At 34.7% G+C, this 14,013-nt stretch overlaps 2 protein-coding genes across 5 annotated transcripts; both read left to right on the top strand.

Annotated features, from left to right (window-relative positions):
- The first annotated feature begins 2,450 nt into the window (after positions 1 to 2,450).
- LOC111911350 (pentatricopeptide repeat-containing protein At2g13600) lies at positions 2,451 to 12,972 on the top strand. Of its 4 annotated transcripts, XR_002856843.3 has the most exons (5): positions 2,451 to 4,364; positions 4,677 to 4,753; positions 10,286 to 12,179; positions 12,272 to 12,375; positions 12,472 to 12,972. XR_002856843.3 is itself a non-coding variant. In XM_023907139.3 (2 exons), the coding sequence occupies exons 1-2, from the start codon at positions 2,831 to 2,833 to the stop codon at positions 4,682 to 4,684; spliced, it is 1,542 nt and encodes a 513-aa protein (XP_023762907.2). In that variant the 5' UTR covers positions 2,451 to 2,830; the 3' UTR covers positions 4,685 to 4,996. The 4 variants fall into 4 exon arrangements, 1 of the variants encoding a protein (XP_023762907.2); XR_006190014.2 differs by lacking the exons at positions 10,286 to 12,179; positions 12,272 to 12,375 and having other exon boundaries at positions 12,472 to 12,961; XR_006190013.2 differs by lacking the exons at positions 10,286 to 12,179; positions 12,272 to 12,375; positions 12,472 to 12,972 and adding an exon at positions 7,050 to 7,523.
- Positions 10,902 to 12,499, top strand: LOC111911342 (uncharacterized). The gene is made up of 5 exons (XM_023907134.2): positions 10,902 to 11,340; positions 11,428 to 11,566; positions 11,663 to 11,879; positions 11,985 to 12,154; positions 12,472 to 12,499. Exons 1-5 carry the CDS (start codon positions 10,902 to 10,904, stop codon positions 12,497 to 12,499), a joined length of 993 nt encoding a protein of 330 aa, XP_023762902.2.
- Positions 12,973 to 14,013: the final 1,041 nt, after the last annotated feature.

The raw sequence follows: 14,013 nt of genomic DNA, 5'->3' as shown, positions 1-14,013 counted from the left end.
AGTTTCAACAAAGGTAGTATCAACTCAAATCGTCACTCCAATTGTTTCGAAAGTCAATACAACTCAAGCCATCAAAACCACAACAAAGCCGATAGTGAAAGGAATTGTGTTTGGTTCAACAACTGAAGGAGGGAGTTCAAGTTCTTCAAAGCCAAAGGTTTCTGAAGTTGTAAAAGATAAAGGGAAAGTGATTGTGATTGAAAAATCAAAAGAAGAAAGGAAGGCTGAGATAGAAATTGAAATGGAGAAACAAAGACATATTCAAAGCATTATGAGGCTTCGTGTGAATGATCCACCTCACATGGATATAGGAGATCCTAATAAGTTCCATAGTTACGGAAACATCGAAGCTAGGTTGTCATACAATCAAATGTATGCATTCGAGAAAAAACCACGAAGGAGTTATACAATCAACTCGACTTTTCCTATTAACGAAATGATGTTCATTACTGCTCAGTATAAGGTGATTGAGAAGTTCAAGAACGAAGATGACTTTCTTCATGTGAAACTTAGGTTTCATGCTGTTGTGGGAAAGGAACAAGTAGAATTATGGTCACTCATCAAGATCACAAGGGTGTTGAGTATCACAAAAGACGTAATGTTTGAGAACATGATACAAAACTTTCGTTATCATGTTGTTAGAGCGAACAAGGTTGCATGTGATTTCTCGATTGCTGATTTCCCTCTCATGAACTTGAATGATCTTATTCAAGTTGCTCTAATTCTGAAAGACATGGATGATTCTCAACTTCAAGGAACTGATAAGGAAACTTTGAGACTAGATCTTGGTCATATCAAAATTTTCATAGACAATTATTATGATTGTCTAGCCTTGACTGATGTTGAGTTGTCAACTGCACTTGGGAATGAAGTAAAAGTGGCTATGGATGTGACGAAGACTCAAGCTGAACTGAAGAAATATGCTGATGGGGAGATTCGTTTGAAGCCGTTTGGATTGGTATTTACTGGTAAAGACAGTAATGGGAAAGCTAAAAGATTTTTGTTTCAAGCAAGTGAAGTGGTAAGATATACTACGGCTCAATATACGAACTTCATTGTTCGTATGAATAACTGCAAAAAGAACAATGAGGGTGATAAAATGGAGCTAAAGAAGACGATGAGTTGGTATTCAGAGATTCGTAGAATGAAGCATTTTGCTGCACAGATTCTCACCAATTAAGAAGTTCGACATTATTACAAAGGGGGAGATTGTAAGGTCGAAATTATATTGTAATATGTCGAAGTCTGTGTAATAGTTGTTTTCGTTAGTTATGTATTTACTAAGGTACTTTTATGTCGAAGTCTAATGCAATGCCTTAGTATTTTTTGTATGCTTCATAGTTCTCCTATAAATAGGAGTGTTACTTAGAGATAGATAAGAGTTTTGGAGAGTCTGTCTTATCTTGAATCTCTGTGAAAACTTGAAGTATAATAGAGCTGAAACCAGATATTATTTACTCTCAGTGTTCTTAATTCTCATAACTCTGATTCTACGTTCTTTACTTGATTCAAGAATTCATCAGGGAATCTGTCAACCATCAGCTGGAGTTTCATCCGCAGGACTTCAGCAGTGCCAGGTGAGTTATCCTCACTATACTAAGGGGTCTAAGGCACCAAGGCCGACCCATTGGATTTGATATCACAGTAGTTGATTACGTGTTGAATATGAGATAATTATGCATGCTAGTTTGCTATGCCAGTTAGGTAGATCTGTAGGACTACCTGTGTTACTACTTGATTATTTGTATGTGCCATTAGCTGTATATGTAGACATGTTGTGTGGGTAGGGTTGAGGTTGCACTGCTTCGTGCGGTGACCAACAAACCTTGGAGTATGCCAAATATGAGCTGAGGGCCGGGAAGACATACCGGACTCATACTACTCATACTGAGGACTCATTAGCATACTAAATACGAGCTGAGGACCGAGTGGTATACCAGACTCGTACTGAGGGCTTAAGGGTATTATAGCATTCCAGTTCCGGGCTGAGGGCCAGGGGAGCATGCCAGACTCGCACCGAGGGCTGATCAGTTATATTTCAGTCTTAGGACTGCAAGGGGCAAGCCAGTCGTAAGTTGTGGGCTTGAGAGCAAACTAGACTTATGTTGTGGGCTCGGAGGCAAGCCAGATGTGAGCTGTGGGCCCGGAAGGCAAGCCAGACTCACACTTTGGGCCCAAGGGGTAATCCGGACTGTAGAGTTGTGGACCCATTACATGCTATTATTATGTGTACTGGTGTTATGTATCGGTATCTTGGAGGAACTCACTAAGCTGTGTGTTTACGGTTTCAGTTTATTGAAATTATTGTTTCAGGTGCTCTAGATGTTTCGGCAAGGCGAATGCGTGATCATACACATCCTCGTGAATTGGACTTATGGTTTCTGGGATACTTATTGAACTATTTTGAAATCATTTTTGTAATAATTAATGATTTTGAATGTTTAAAAAAGTTTTAAATTCGATTGGATTTTACAACAACGCAGACATGGTGCTCCAAGCTCCCATTCGACGTCGTCCGATTATCTTCACCATTTCCTAAACCTCAACAACTACTTTCTTCCCCCGTTACCACCTCCGCCGCAGTCTCATCCATTCCTCCGTCCCAAATTACTCATTCTATGATTCCTCCCAATTTTGGTTCCCTGCTATTCTCTGCCCCTTCAACATTACAAGTTACATCAAGCTCTAATAGGTCTTATTCACTTCCTGTCTCTGTAAGTTAGGGTTTATATTTTGCTCGATATTTTTGAATTTGGTATTATTATTATATTATGATACAAAATCCGATGAATTGAGGTGGGATAGCTTATGTAAAAATTTGGTTGCTACTATGAACAACAGTTTGCATTCTCTGAGATGCTTACTAGAAAAATGTAGCAAAAACGAGAATCTAATCACCCAAATCCACGCTCATGCCACAACTCTAGGTCTCTTTCGCACTCAACAACATTTCGCGTGTAAGCTACTCAACATATATGCCAAGAAGTTAAACAATCCAACCAAAGCTCAGGGGATCTTTGATCAGATTCATAACCCAGATATAGTTTCATGGACTTGTCTCATGTCTCTTTACTTGCAAAACCAACAACCCTTGAAAACGCTCTCTTTATTTTCTCACATGATCGTGTCAACGGGGTTGAACCCAGACGGGCATTGCATAGTGGCTGCACTTTCAGCTTGTGGGTCTGCTAAGAATCTAGTGGTTGGGAAGATAGTTCATGGGATGGTGTTGAGATATGAGTTGGGTGGTGAAGAACCCATTGTTTCCAATGCTCTGATTGATCTCTACTGTCGAAATGGTCAAATAGGTTTAGCAAGGAGAGTGTTTGAATCCATGGTAGCCAAAGACGTTGCTTCCTGGACGAGTTTGCTAAATGGCCATATCATATGTGGTGATATTGTTTCTGCTGGCCAAGTGTTCGATGAAATGCCTGTGAGAAATGTCATCTCCTGGACTGCCATGATAGTGGGCTATGTCCGAAGCAAAAACGTTATCCATGGATTAAAACTGTTTAGGGAGATGAGAAGTGATTACATTCATCCTACTTCAATCACAATAGTAGCTGTTCTTTCCGGTTGTGCAGATGTTGGTGCCCTTGATTTTGGTGGATCATTACATGGATACATTAACAAGATATCAAATCTTATCACTGATGTATCAGTGAACAATGCTTTGATAGATATGTATTGTAAAGGTGGAAACCTCGAATTGGCCACAAGGGTATTCATGAAAATGCATAAAAAAGATGTTTTTTCTTGGACAAGTATGATTTCAGGATTAGCTCTTCATGGGAAAGGAAGATCAACCCTTAAAGTGTTTAATGATATGGTATCAAGTGGAATGACCCCAAACGATATTACCTTTTTATCAGTTCTATCAGCTTGTGGTCATGGAGGACTAATTAAGGAAGGAATGTCTCTTTTTACCAAAATGGTTGATGATTATGGTTTAAAACCAACAATGAAACACTATGGTTGTATGGTGGATCTTGTTTGTAGGGCAGGGGATTTAAAAGAAGCACTCAGGTTGATTGACATGATGCCTTTTGAACCAGATGCTGTTATCTGGAGATCTGTTTTGAGTGGTTGTATGATGAAAAGAGATGTAGGGTTAGCTGAAATTGTAGCAAAGAAAATAGTGGAATTAGAACCTTATGATGATGGAGTGTATATTCTTGTTTGGAATTTATATCGGTTAACAAACAAGTGGGAAGATGCATTAAAGACAAGAAAGGTTATGAGAAGTCAAAAGATTAAGAAACAGCCTGGGTGTAGTTGGATCGAGATTAATGGTGTTGTTCATGAATTTACTGCAGAGACCACAATTCATTATGATTTTATGCATACTATTTTACAAGTTTTAGGTGAACAACAAACAGTCTGAGATGATATAAAATCATTTTATTATCAGTTACTCTTTAAATTCTTCTGTTTTTCAATTTGTGGATAAGGTAACATGTGTCTTTTTAAATAATCTCCATCTTTTAACTCTACCAACTAAATTATGTTTATGAATATAATTAACTATATAAGTCTTGTATTTTCTAGTATTAAATTTAACCAATAAGGGAACAAACTGTCTTTGGATTTGAAGTAGAAGATAAAACTGACTATTTTTTTTTTTAAAAAAAAAAGGATGTTTATATAATGCAAAATTCCTTGATAATTCTTTGCAGGTGAATGAATGGGGTTTTAAGGCAAGATGTGGCCTAGTTTGACTTGAGATGCTAATGGTTTCAGTTGTTATTGCAAGGTAAATAAATCGTTTTCACTGTCATAGTCTAGTCTGTTGATTTTATCCTATAAGTCTAGTTCATAGCAAATTATATGTTTGAGTTAGTGCAACTCAAAAAGTCAAACATGTATCTGCAAAGTCAAACATGTATCTGCAACTCAAAAACCTTGAGATTGAGATTTGAGTTTGTTTTACAAAATTAGCTAATATATTTTATATAATTAATAATAAAACGTACATTATTTACACTTGACCCTCTTATACTTGTCTTCACCTTAACATACATACCCTTTAGAATGTTGCCATCTAATTATTTTTGCCATAGTTTTTTTTTTGTTATAATGTTAGTAGTTTGTAATCAGATATTTATTTAGGGGGTGTTTGGATAAATTAGTATGTATGGACCACAAATCGTACCGTCACTCTCTCTCTTTATATATATATATATATATATATATATATATATATATATATATATATATATATATATATATATATATATATATATATATATATATGGAGCGGATTAAATGAGAACACCTAAAAGGTTGAGAACGCGAGAACAATTCTGGACCAACGAATGTATAAGGGCATACTAGTAATTGTATATTTTAATTAAATTAAAACAAACTAAAATTCAATCAATTTCCCTTAAATTTAGGATCAGTTACCAAATAAGAAATAAATATTCAATTTTTTATTTTTCTTATTAATGGAATATAAAAAACATTTTACCAAAATTTATTTTAAAACTGAAAAACAATTATTACAAAAATCATTTTTTTTTCTCCTATTTCACGGGTTTTTTTTTTTTTTTTTTTTTTTTTTGTGCTAAAAAAAATGAATAGAAATCGAACACCAAATTAGTACATTTGTATTCATAAATGATTTTTTTTCAAAAAACTTAATACTACTCCAATCACAAATAAATACACATCAATTACAAGTAATCCAATTTCTTTTTTTAATCAATTGAAAATAAAAAGAGTATAAAAATTATCATTTCTTCATAAAAAGAATACCTCTAATAATAAATAAATATACTCATTAACACATGCTTACACTGTTATTCACAAATGAATACAATGCTATTAAGAAATAAGTACCCTGTTATTCGGAATTGAATAAATGAATACCACTAATCATAAATAAATACATTCATTCACTGTTATTCACAAATGAATACACTACTGTTCACACATGAATGCACTGCTGTTCATTCACTGTTATTCTCACATGAATGCATTGCTATTCACAAATGAATACACTACTATTCATAGATAAATACAAATTTTCATTCTTCCATTTCCTCTCACACTCCCTTCTTTTTCGCCTGTCTTTGAGCTGCAACAAAAACACCCCCACCAGAGGTGTTTGTTGGTGGTTTCCGGCGAGCCAAGGGCAGCACCGCAACAGCCCCCTCTGTTTTCTCCCACTCTTTTACAACAACAGGCATGTTTGGGTTTCTTCATTGTTGTCTGTGGAAGCTTCATTTGATAGCAGTTCATTCATAGGGGTATCTTGGTAATTTGAGCCGTTGCTAGCCCCACCATTTAACGCCAAACCATTATGTCCATGAAACTCTTCTAGGCTAAGCCAGTATGCACATAAAATCTATGGTAATTTATTGATCTGAGTTTGTGGGATCAGTTGATCTGTGTCAGCATAGGAACGGTTTGCAAATTCAGATGAATCAAAGCTTAGGTTTCTTGACATTGAATTCATATATGATGATGATGATTACGTAAATAAGAACATTCAAAAAATTGGAACATGAAATTAGAAAAAGAAAGAGAAAACCTAGGATTACCAGAATTGCCCCTCCTATTGCTTATTAGCAGTTATGTCGGCTGCTACAATATCTTGGATCATACAGATCCTTTCTTTTCGATCTTGTTGAAGCAAAAAAATCTGAGCTGTTTTCTTGCTTTTGAATAGATTATCTTCCAATTTTATAACATGACTGAACCTTAATTCGTAAAATGAAAGCAACTCATGAATAGCTTTAACCAAATCTTTCTGCCAATCCATTGTCCCTGAAGTGGAATCAAGATCAACACTTTTACTGTTACTGTTACTCTCAGATATTATTGAACATGGGATCGATACCTTTGGGGCATTTCATCGAATATGTGTTGAGCGAAATTAAGATATTCCCATTGAATTGATACAGATTTCCATAATAGATCACAAAAGTAAAAAAAACCCCAAATAATGACATGAAAACAAAATCAATTTGTGAAACTCTCACTCGGAATGAAAGGACTGTAGGCGGTAATCCACTCACCTGATTATGTTTCATTGCTTCGAAAAGGTTGAAGAGACAGAGGGAAGAGGGGAAGGAAGGGCGTTGATTATTCGGCGACCCTTGTGACTTAATCGTCGTCATCAGCAGCACATAAATGGGGGGAAAGAGCAAACAACAAAAAATCGACATTTGGGGTGAAATCAGGAAGCATCATCTTCGATGTGGATGGTTCATCTGTCGATCAAGGCAAAAGGAAAACGGAAGTAGCTGGGATCGGTTGTGTGATTCGGCTGTGTGATGAAGATGTCGAATGTATGCTGTATGAAATTAGGTCAACATAATAGAGAGGCAGGGAGTAATTATAGGAGTTTACAAAATTAGGGTAATGTTTATTTACCTGAATACCCTTTATAATTTTCTTTAATTTGAAATTTATATTTTAAATGTATTAATAATTAGAAAAATAACAATTAATTATAGCCATACATCTTAAAAATTAGATGGCCTAGATCTGTTCTCGCGTTCTCAACCTTTTAGGTGTTCTCATTTGATCCTACTCCTATATATATATATATATATATATATATATACACACACACACACACACTCACATTGAGAGAGAGGGAGAGAGAAAGAGAGAAAGAGAGAATCAAAATTATTGTTACGTTCCGATTTTCAACCCAAAATTTTCATTTTTATTTATTAATATATTCAATTACATCAGAGTATAATGTGGGAACATGAATGCATGTGCGCACAATTAAACTTTGTTATTCTCACGAACCAATGGAGTGCCTTAACAATTGGGTAAGCGTTAGGCTTAGTGCACATAATGGCCTTTAGCATAAAGCTGGTTCGCCTTTGGCCTTCAATATGAAGCAGGCCTGCCCTTTTTGCCTATATATGTTGGTCCACACTTTTGGCCTTTAGCATAATGTTCGCCCGAGTCTATTAGTCTTCAGTCCGATGCTAGACCGCCGTCAACTCCCCACATAATAATATCAACATATATATTTAGTGCAACATGTAATAATATAATACTACAGGCAACTAATAGAACTAGCCTAATGGCGTACCACCGCGCAATTATATCCTAACATACAAATGATATATATTGGAGTACATAATATAGTGAGAAAACTCAAATTGACAATGACTCAGAAGATTGACAACTATTCTACTGACGATCCAAATGACGGATAACACACTGAATGAGTATTAATAAAGATTTCCTAGACAATGTCCGAAAATTGGTTGGCAAAGATAGCTACTAGTTGTCGGGCGCTTTGGGGCCTCAAAGTTTCACTAAACTCCTAAATACTAAGGAGATTTCGAAACTATAATGCAAAATTTCGAGAGAGAGGGTTTGAGGGATAGAATGAGGATTGGTGCCTTTTTATAGGTGATTTTTTGGGTGCACAACATGCAAATAGGGTGCACGTCATGCATTTTAAGGTGACATCTCCCTAACCATTTTGTGCCACGTGTTAGGCTCTCTGTAGTCCGCGTTTTTACCTTCTAGAAGTGCACGTCGAGCACCATGCGCGACGCAAAACACAGATTTTGTAAATTCCATAATTTTTTCATACAGACTTTGTTTTTGACTTTTTTTTTTCCACGCGTAGCTCTCAACAAGTACTACAACTTTCTTATAAGCTACATTGGCTAATTCTGGTTTTATTTTTAGCCATTATTTCATATGATTTAATGATGTTGCAAAAATCATAATTCTTTCTTACGGACTCCGATTTTGGTGTTCTTTTTACCAAAATTCCTATCTTAAAAAGTACTGTGATTTTCATTTTGGTGACTTTGCCCAAAAGTCAAGAATTCTCTTCGTATCTTTTGACATTAATAATTTTTAATTATGCAGTTAATTTTTATATCTTATAAAATTCATATCTCTTTCATATGAACTTGAATTTCTACGAAATTTATATTTTTGAGATAGGGACCACGATTACTCTCTCTCTCTCTCTCTCTATATATATATATATATATATATATATATATATATATATATATATATATATATATATCAGTTTATTGAGTTCTATTGGAATGCGAAAATAGGGTGTTACAATTATTATGTGAATGTATGACGGTATGACCAAATAGGCAAATATGGTCCAATCATTTGATAGGGGTATTATCAGGGTTGCAAAAATCGGACAACTCGGCCGAGGACTCGGAATCGGCCATCTACGGAGGCGAGTAGTGTCGACTCGGCAAAAAAAAATCGGATTAAGTCAAAGTCGGTCAAAACGCGGTAAAACCCAGTCAAAACTTGGTCAACCTCGCTCCAACTCGGTCTTATTCGGGATACTCGGTCAACAAGTCAAACTCGGTCAATAAGTTCAAAGTCGGTCAACTAGGGCAAAATTTGACAACCCAATAAAACTTATTTTTGACTTTGAAAAAAATAACCCTAAACCTAAAAAACATGCGGCATTCCCAAATTTGGTTCCCCCATCTTTTCTACGACCTGATCCTCTCTCGTCTTTCTCTTCTACTGGCAAATCGTGATACCAGGCTACCAGCGAATAGCGATACTAGGCAATGAATATCAGTGTTGTGTTCCTGACTTCCTGAGTCGTGAATCGTAATTGTGCACATGCGATATCCTCCACTAGTGATCGAGGTTCTTTCTCTCCTACTCATTGTATCTCGTTGTGTTGATGATTTGATTTCTTCTTCAAAAACTCTTTATTTATTTATTTTTTATTTTTTTTGTATATCTATCCCTATTTCTCATTTTTCCTGTTTCTTCAAGAACTTGATTTTGGATTTCTATATCTCTACTGTTACGGTGTTATTCTATCTCGCTGTGGATTTCAAATTTCTTCATCAAGAACTCCCACAATGTCCTACTGTTACTCCCACAGTCCCACTAATTAGTAATCACTATGTATTACATCAAGAACTCTATCCGTGTTTCTAATTTTTACCTTAAGATTGTCGGTTGGTGTGTATGAGTGAACTTATTCCGTGATTTCTTTACTGGTATGTTGTGTATGTATTTAGTATTTTAGTGTATTTTGTGATTTCTTTACAAGTGGTAGTGGATATGTATTTGATTGTCTCTATTTCAGAATTTAGATTTCATAGTTTGTATGTATTTTTTTTCCTGTTTTTTGTGTACTAGACTAATAGTATATTAGCTGTATGTTATTCTGTGTTATCACTATCTGTGTAATAGATTAATAGCTATGTAATATGATTGTATGTTATTATTTTTTTTTTATCATTTTGTTCGACAATGCGTGTGTTTTAGACTCACTAACTCACTTTGTGTTAGATAGATTTCTAACTAAAGTAATGGCATCAACCACAACAACCCCGTCTACGGGATCAACTGCAGCTCAAGAGAATCTTAAACGCAAATCAAATGATCCTGGATGGGAATATGCAATGTGTGTGAATCTAAGAAATTGGAGCAAGTGAAATGCATTTTATGTAATAAGTAGATAGGCAGGGGTATCAATAGACTAAAACAACATATTGCACAAATTAAAGGAAATGTTTCTTCATGCCCAAAGGCCACAATATGACCAAATAAAATGTAGAGATGCTCTTCTTGATAACCAAAATAAAAAGAAGGGGAAGGTAGATGAAAATGAGTCTTTATGAGCACAAGTGAATATTAGAAGTAGTGAGAATGAAACCATTACCATCGATGATGATTTGATGGAAGATTCATTTGGCTCTAAGAAGGCTAAACGTTCTTTTGGGCCTATGGATCGGTTTCCAAACACTATCAACCCCCAAGATGTTTCAAACCTGGGAAAAAGCAAACAAGAAAATATGTCAAATGTTATTCGTAAGGAACACATGATTCGTGTGAAAGAATATATTTGTAGATGGGCCTATGAATGTGCCATTCCTTTTCATGTCTTTTAAAATGATAACTTTAAAATTATGTTGGAGGCCGTTGGCCAATTTGGACGTGGGGCACCACCTCAAACTAGATATGAGATGGGAGAAACATATTTAAAGAAAGAAGTAGAAAGAACAATAAATTTGTTGACACCATACAAAGACGAATGGAAATCTAATGGATGCTTGATTATGACGGACGCATGGTCCGATAGAAAGAAAAGGAACATCATGAACTTATGTGTTAATTCAAAGACGAGGACCGTTTTTTTGTCATCTAAAGAATCATCAGATGAAGCTCACACAAGTGAACACATGCATGAGTATGTTGAAAGTTGCATCAAAGAAGTTAGCCCTGAGAATGTGGTTCAAATTGTGACAGACTCAAATAATATGGGAGTGACCAAGTTGTTAAAGGAAAAAAGACCAACTATTTTTTGGACATCTTGTGCAACACATACCCTCAATCTTATGCTTGAAAGTATTAATTTTAATTGTGCTAAGTTTATAATTTAGTGTTCTTTATTAATTTTTAATAACATTATTAACGTTTTATTTATTTTAAAAGGTATTGGTGGACTACCTAGGTATAAGAAAATTCTCGACCATGCAAAAACACTCATGGTGTTTATTTATGCTCATCATAAAACTTTGGCCATGACGAGACACGTTACCAAGAAAAGAGATATTGTGCGACCGGGAGTCACGTGATTTGCTTCCGTATTTTTTACTTTGCAAAGTTTGGCCAATAAAAATGCCCAACTAAAACAAATGTTTACAAGCGATGAATGGGAATCATGTAGACTTAGCAACACCTTTAAAGGGAAAGCCGCATATAACATAGTGATAAATGCCACATTTTGGACTGATGTAGCATTATGTTTAAAGGTTTTTGCCCCTTTGGTCAAAGTTCTTCGCATGGTTGATGTGGATCGAAAGCTATCAATGGGTTTTGTATATGGTGAGCTTCAAAATGCAAAACAAGAAATTATTAATGCTTTGGGCAACAATAAAAAAAACGTATGAGCCTATTATGGATACCATTTCGAAAAAAAGATGAAAAATAGGCTTGATACAACCCTACATTTGACGGCTTACCTTTTAAATCCATATTATCTTTATAAGAATCCGGAGATCCAAAATGATATTGATGTGACCGATGAGATTGTTGATTTTGTCGATACAATACATCCAGGAGATCATTCTTTGCAAAACCATATCGTGATAGTTGAGTTGCCGGTTTACATGGGTAAACAAGAAAAAATAATCGAGAAATTACAATTAAAGGATGTGAGGTGAACAACGACAAATTTGATCCGGGTAATATATTTTAAATTGTATTTATATTATAAAATTCCAAAATAATAAATTTAACAATGTTTTTTTTCAACTTGCATCGAATTGGTGGGTAGCTTATGGTGCCTTAACTCCACAATTGAGAAAGATTGCTACAAGGATAATTTCTTTAACAACTAGTTCTTCGGGGTGTGAAAGAAATTGGAGCACTTTTGAAGGGGTTGATAGTTTACTAAATTTTAATTATAATTTTTAAGTAGTTTATTCAAAACTTGTATATTTATCTAACTTTATTTTTGCTTATTTAAATTTGTAGGTACATACAAAGAAAAGAAATAGATTAGAGACGTCTAAATTGAACAATCTTGTTTTTGTTCCATTTAATGCAAATTTGATGGAAAATAACAAGAAAAGGAAGACTAAGGATATGGAAGTACTTTTAGCAAAAGATGCAAGTGAGGCTCAAGAATGTATTATTGGATGAAGGTGAGCCCGATGAAGCTATGGGTGACGAGGAGTTTTTACAAAATCATAGAAGTTCTAGATTGAGAGAACTTGATGAGGAAGAATTTGTGTCGGAGGATGAGGAAGAACTAAATGAAGATGTTGAATATGAATCGGATGGAGTTAATATCAACGAACAAATCGAAGCTACATTGGAAGAGGAAGATTAAATGATTAATCTAAATATATAATATTAAAGAATGGTGTCTATTTTTGAAACAATTTAACATTTGAAAATGTATCTTTTGTTGATATTTCACCTAATTTTGTAATAAATTTCAATCAACTAATATTTTAAATTATGATCTTTGACATGTATAATTTCCTTTAAAATATTTTTCTACATGATTTACTGTATCCGAGTACTCCCCGAGTAATCCGAGTACTCGCTACTCCCCCTTCAGCCGAGCAGGTACTGAGTAGCGAGTTCTCCAACCTTGAGTATTATAGTAGTTTTGTTAATTGAAGTAGTTATTATCTAAATTAAATCCTTACATTTATTGAATATATTTTAATTTTAAAATTAAAATCCTATATTTATAGTATTATATCAATTTCTTTCCTTCCTCCTCATCATCTTAACCCTACTGTCACGTGGCCAAGTTTCTTGAAGTCTCTTGAGCCCTCTAGACGTAACATATTGACTAAGAATGCTCGAGAAGACTACAGACATGTAGAAAATGCTAGAAGATCTTGGAAGGTTCTAGAACATATTAAAAGACGTTGAAGGTTCTAAATCATACTAGAAGAACCTGGAAGGTTCTAAACCTAATAGAAAACATAGGATCGTTCTAGAATATACTAGAAGATTGTGGAAGGATCTAGAACTTATGGGAATACCCTAGAAGACTCTAGAACATATTGGAAGACTGTGGAAGGATATAGAATGTTCTAGTATTTTAGATGTGGAAGGATATAGAATGTTCTAGTATTTTAGAAGAGTAAGGAACATCCTAAACTTCTCTAGGATGCAATAAAAAAATCTAGAATATTATGGAACCTTGTAAATAAGTATAGGACTTGATAGATAGGTCTAGAGTAGTCTTGAATGTATGAGATCTAGAAACTTCCTAAGAAGGGGGTGGGAAGTTCCTATAAATAGGGGTGAAGCTAATTCGCTCCAAACCATCGAGAATGCCTTATATACTTTAGAGTTAGAAATGGGGTGGGGTTGGCATGGATACCAAGTATACGGGCAACATTTGGTATGTATATATATATATATATATATATATATATATATATATATATATATATATATATATATATATATATACACACGATGTGTCCTAATAGCTACACCTAATTTTACCTACTATCTAACTAGCTATTCGACTAAGACAATGTACCTTTT

Source organism: Lactuca sativa, chromosome 4 (assembly GCF_002870075.4).
Source record: "Lactuca sativa cultivar Salinas chromosome 4, Lsat_Salinas_v11, whole genome shotgun sequence".
Classification (NCBI taxonomy): domain Eukaryota; kingdom Viridiplantae; phylum Streptophyta; class Magnoliopsida; order Asterales; family Asteraceae; genus Lactuca; species Lactuca sativa.
This window is presented reverse-complemented; position numbering and strand designations above follow the sequence as displayed.

Excerpts from the sequence above, each read along its gene's own strand:
- LOC111911350 (XM_023907139.3), top strand. The coding sequence starts at position 2,831 with ATGAACAACAGTTTGCATTCTCTGAGATGCTTACTAGAAAAATGTAGC.
- LOC111911342 (XM_023907134.2), top strand. The coding sequence starts at position 10,902 with ATGTTGGAGGCCGTTGGCCAATTTGGACGTGGGGCACCACCTCAAACT. Across the intron at positions 11,567-11,662 it reads ATTGTGCGACCGGGAGTCAC|ACTTAGCAACACCTTTAAAG; the intron begins GTGATTTGCTTC and ends GGAATCATGTAG. Across the intron at positions 12,155-12,471 it reads TTACAATTAAAGGATGTGAG|GTACATACAAAGAAAAGAAA; the intron begins GTGAACAACGAC and ends TTAAATTTGTAG.